The sequence below is a fragment of the Penaeus vannamei genome, chromosome 33 (assembly GCF_042767895.1).
Source record: "Penaeus vannamei isolate JL-2024 chromosome 33, ASM4276789v1, whole genome shotgun sequence".
NCBI lineage: Eukaryota > Metazoa > Arthropoda > Malacostraca > Decapoda > Penaeidae > Penaeus > Penaeus vannamei.
The window spans coordinates 16,407,392-16,412,391 of record NC_091581.1 but is presented as its reverse complement, the minus strand read 5'-3'; the positions used below and the strand labels follow the sequence as shown (position 1 = coordinate 16,412,391).

Sequence of the window (5,000 nt, the reverse complement as noted above, 5' to 3'; positions counted from 1 at the left end):
CGCACACACGCACACACGCACACACACACACACACACACACACACATCAATATACAACAATAAATCATACTACATATATGTTAATAATTTATTAAACTACTTACATCCTTTCTAATATTCGAGAGCATATTGAAGAAAGCAAGGCCATGATCATTCCACCGCAAAGAAAGCAAGCCTTCATCCATGATGGATTCTGCCACTAAAATCTGGAGCAGAGATTTTTTTAAAGTAGTATGTTTCAACAGCTCTTTACCAGCTATGACAATAGCTGTTCCCCCTGTCATACTGCAACAGTCAGGGCCTGTGGTGTAAAATAATCTTGCAATATAAAAAATAAAATAATATACAAATATAAAGAAAGAGGTTTTATAGTTGATTTGGACGGCTGATCCTCCTCAATGTGGGTTAAACAAGTGCACAACTGTTTGATGCACACACCATAGAGCTGTGCTGGTGCAGCGGTAAGGGGGCTGGTCTGGCAATCTTGCGGACCTGCGTTCAATCCCACGCCCGGCCAGTGAATGGTAACCCCCGGCTATTTCTTGCACACAGGGGGAGATTTAGGCAAAATAAAACAGCAGCAAAGAATATCCACTGTAACAAATGAAATTAAAACTAAATCTTATTATGAATCTTATTATGAAATCACTACCCAAAAGTCAGTTCCCACAGAATCAAATAAACAGAATCATTAATGGAAATGCCTAACTCAACTATCAGGCAAGAAGTACTACATACTGAGATATATGATGACCTTCTGGCAGAGGTCTAAATTACTGGCATTATTTGATAACTTCCATTACAGAAAGAAAATATGAGATATGGATCCAGCGTATTTAGTATTCAAAAAATTTATATAAAAAGGAAAACGTATTCTTTCTGTTAATAATGATACAACTAACATACTGCATTTTATAAGATCCTTGAAAACTCTTAGAACAGAACAAAACAGTACAAACAAAAGCAAACTGTGAGATACAAGCATCATATGAGTTATAATCTTTGTCTTGACAAAATACTTAGACAAGATGCTTGATGGCCTTAACAAGAACACTGATCACTTGCAGCTCTCCAGTGCATCTTTGATAAAAGTCTGTGGACTTGTCTTGACCTTAAGAAGATTAATTTTTAAAGCTAATGTTTTATGCTCTCATTCTCAGATCATGGGGTCACTTAGCCTTCAAAATATTGTACAAGAACAAATTCAGAATCTGTGTCTATATATAATCATTATAATACAACATAGTTATCAAAGACTATATTCTTTTCCATTATTTTGATTACAAAAAAATCAGTGCTGTTCTACATAACAAAACATTACTTTAGAAAGAATTCTCTCTTGTACTTTCAGCTTTGGTACAGTTTTAGTAAATAACAAGTCTCTCATGACTGACAGTATATGAGATCTATAAACTGATGAAATCTAAACACTTTTCATTTACTACTTTACTTGTGCAAACTGAAAATTAAGTTCTTTTAATTTTCATTCTTCACTGGTGAACAAATGGTAAATGCACTTCTGTTTAAACTAGTGTGCCTTTGTATAGCAAATCAGGAAAAAAATTATTCTAGGACATTAAATTAATCTTACATCACCATGTAAGTAAGGACTGGTCAGATTGTTAACTGTTTGGGGGTATTGTGCAATTTAATCATCTAAGGCAGTCCCAAGGTTCTGTTGTAGAAGGTTGTGTTAAGCACTTGTAACAGGCAGTTGGATGCACTTGTAAATAAACAAACTACATTTACATCAGATAGATTTGTCATTTTTTTGTATCAATGAAAATCTCAAATCTTTGTCAAGATCATATAAACTTCTTGGTTCCTTATTATCATATAATGGAACAGTCCAAGCTCCATCCTACCAGAATCTATGTAGCGGATGATTGTTGACCTTAACACCATAGCACCATAAGGCATGGTGGCAACCAAGTGGTTAACCAAGTGGGTGAGCAAATCATGTACATTAAAATCATGTGCTTCACATTTTCATTTGCATAGGGCTCTGCCCCAGCCCCCTTCCCTTCCTATTGTTATTTCTCCCTGGCCAGAGCAATCCTTATGTATACTTTAACCACATATAGCAGTAAAAAACTAAGCAACATATCATAGTAATGAATTATGTATTCAGTGAAGTACTTGATACTGCACTGCAAACAAAATTGTTCATATTATGATTTTCATATGTATATTATAGGCACACCATCTATTTTAATAATTTTACAAAGGAAGGTATCATACCTGTCTTTCATACTTTTTTCACACAGCCATCCAACCTTACAATTATCATTTACTGTTCCAATCATTGTGTAATAAGCTTGATTCTGTTTTTTGGTTTGTTTGTTTTTTTCATTGTAATTGAACGGTTCAGGTAATGAATGGAAGTATTGGTATTGTTTAGAAAGTTACTACCCTGGTAGAAATTTAGAATACCTTTGCATGACACATAATGACAATAGTGGTATTGATGGCTTCCTCTAACTCTGTACTACCAATATATACAGAAATTATGCCACAGAAACCTCCCTAATACCCAAGACCTTGGGCCCAATACCAGGGGAGGGCATGAAAAGTACCAAGGAAATTGTGGGGTAAATATGAATAATATACATAAAGTTGGTCCTTATAGAGTCAACTACAGGGAGCTGTGCTGCTACAACCCCCAACAATAGGGGGATGCAGCCTCCTAACCCCCATGCTGGACAACAAACAATCCACCACATACGTACAGTAGGTTTGTGCTTGGTACTGGCTGTTCAGAGGCACTGTAATTGCATATATCATATACCTATATATCTATTACAAAGGGGCTGCGTCTCATGCAACCCCCCTGAGGGGGGGCTATCACCCCAACACCATCTGAGACAACAAAGAATATTCCATATATGGACTGAGTAATAGCGAATCACACAGGAATGTACCGAGAGTAGCAGTAAACTAATCTGCGATATGGTCAGCATGGGGAGTATCTCAGATCTTTGTCATCCATTTATCAGGTTAGTAAATCATCATTCTTATGCTCCATCTTGCTGTGGTTAACCCACATGTCAATTGTGCATTCTATCCTGCTGTGACTATGTGGCAGATTCTGTATCTCCCTGGGCCTGGGTTGGTCAACGGTAGCCCTGCCGGAGAGGGTTTGCAGTGGGCATGGTCCCCTGCATTAGACAACAGAATAACATTCTTTGATAATTACTACTGTAGTGATATTTTAGCCTGAAATTTCCCTGGTACCTTTCATGCCCTTCCCTGCTATTGGGGCCAATATGGGGGTTTGGGGGTTTCCACAGCAATTCTCCTATATATGTGGGTAGTAGAGAGTGAGAGAAATCTATTGATACCACTATCATTGTGATTGGTTTGCGAAGGTATACTAAACAATTATCACTGACACTGTTTCTATTACTCCATTCAACAAAGTTGAGGGCACTTCTAGGAATGCACAAGTGTGGTCACATGAATCAACATCTTTCCTAATCTGGGGGCTTTGCCCCTGCAATCCCATCAGATTGCTGTGAACTTTGTCTCTACAACATATCAAGTTTGTTAAGTATTAATGAGTGTTTTTTCCCTCTTTTGAGTGTCATTAGATTTTCCCCCTCTTGGTGCTGACATTAAGTAAATATATACTAAAGTTTCATTTACATGTTACAAAACTTTCGTATGTCAACTTGCAAAGAAATGCAGCAAATGAAAAGTTGTAAATTTTGTCAATGTTCATTACAGTAGTTTACCATGCACCATTATGTTACAGGAAACTGAAACAATACCTCCCTCACTAATACATATTCATTACTAATGCAGTATTTTCATAAAAGAAAGGGTTGCACAAATATGGTTCAAGGAAAGGTTTGCCTGTAACAAATAGAATGACAAAAAATAACACATTTCATGTATGGTATTCCTTCATTAGTTGATATTAAGAAAGTTGTATAATTCGTATATAATACTTTGGTATACCTTTACAGGAAACTGTAATTACAATATCACAAACAAAGTAAAACAAAAATTCACTCACTGATAAAATAATCTGCATAGCCAAAAAATAATATAAAAAATTAAGAAAATAGGTTGTGACTCATGTTGCGTGGCAAGTAAGTCCACACCGACTGGGAGGGGCACTGGGAGAAGACCCCAACAGAGAAATATGGTGATCGGATCAAGGTATGGGGGTGTAGCCCATGGTCTTGGGAGTTTTTTGGCTCATACAACAGTATTAGTGGATCCCCAGGAGTGGCTGGAGTAATTTGTTTCAGTGAGGTGTGGTGACACAGTAACAAATCTTTCATTCATACCATTTGCAATGGGAAATAACATGAGTTACATATGTATATTACATTATGGATAATTGGCAGAAAGAATAATAACTACTAAGTTAGATGGCTGTGTAAAACTAAAAATTTACCCTTGCACACTTTGGTTACCTTAGTGGTGAAGAGAATTCTCAATTACAGCTTCCTCCTAAACTGTTTTGTGTATTGTTGTGCTGAATGTCGTGACCTCTTTCGTGCATTCAACTTATGCCACAGTTACACGACCAACAGTACTGTCTCTCGCGTCCGTTTCGTTACAGAAACCACAACTTCACAAGGATGCAACAAGCGCATTCACGGACGCGGTGGCTTTGAAAACACCTTTACCCGAACTCCCTTCTTATATCATGTTTTATTCTTTCTTTCCTTTTTGCGACCCCGTATCTTACTTAAGTAAGACTCTGAGCTCCCAAGCCATTGTTATTCTTGGGCTGACAATGAGAAAAGTCTGATTTTTATTGCGTGTAAACTCAAAGCAGAAAAAAACACTATTGCCTGGAAACTTCTAACTTGAATTACGAGAAATTGTGAATTAAATTGTTCTTACCTTTTGAGCACGAAAAGTATTGCAAAGTAATAATATAGTTTAGAAAATGAAGTATGTAGAGGTTTTGGTTCAATCCCATGGCATTAACCGAAGTTTCTCCATCACAACATTTCTATTGCGAGCTGATTGGTCTGCAAGAC

The 5,000-nt window shown here is 36.9% G+C and overlaps 1 protein-coding gene across 10 annotated transcripts in view; it reads right to left on the bottom strand.

Annotated features, from left to right (window-relative positions):
• The window catches only part of LOC113808867 (protein bric-a-brac 2), a 21,307-nt gene that overhangs the window by 15,619 nt on the left and 688 nt on the right, over nucleotides 1-5,000 (bottom strand). For 2 of the 10 annotated variants that reach the window (XR_011399915.1, XM_027360366.2), the window contains exons 1-4: nucleotides 4,861-5,000; nucleotides 4,425-4,744; nucleotides 439-594; nucleotides 105-206 (exon numbers count right to left, since the gene is read on the bottom strand). The exon at nucleotides 4,861-5,000 is cut by the window's right edge. Coding sequence is in view for 9 of the 10 variants with exons in the window: in XM_027360366.2 (XP_027216167.2) it covers nucleotides 105-206; nucleotides 439-441 (105 nt within the window). In the remaining variant the exon portion in view is untranslated. The remainder of the gene's footprint in view (nucleotides 1-104; nucleotides 207-438; nucleotides 595-4,424; nucleotides 4,745-4,860) is intronic. The other 8 variants (XM_027360367.2, XM_070144931.1, XM_070144932.1 and 5 more) reach the window with 8 other exon arrangements.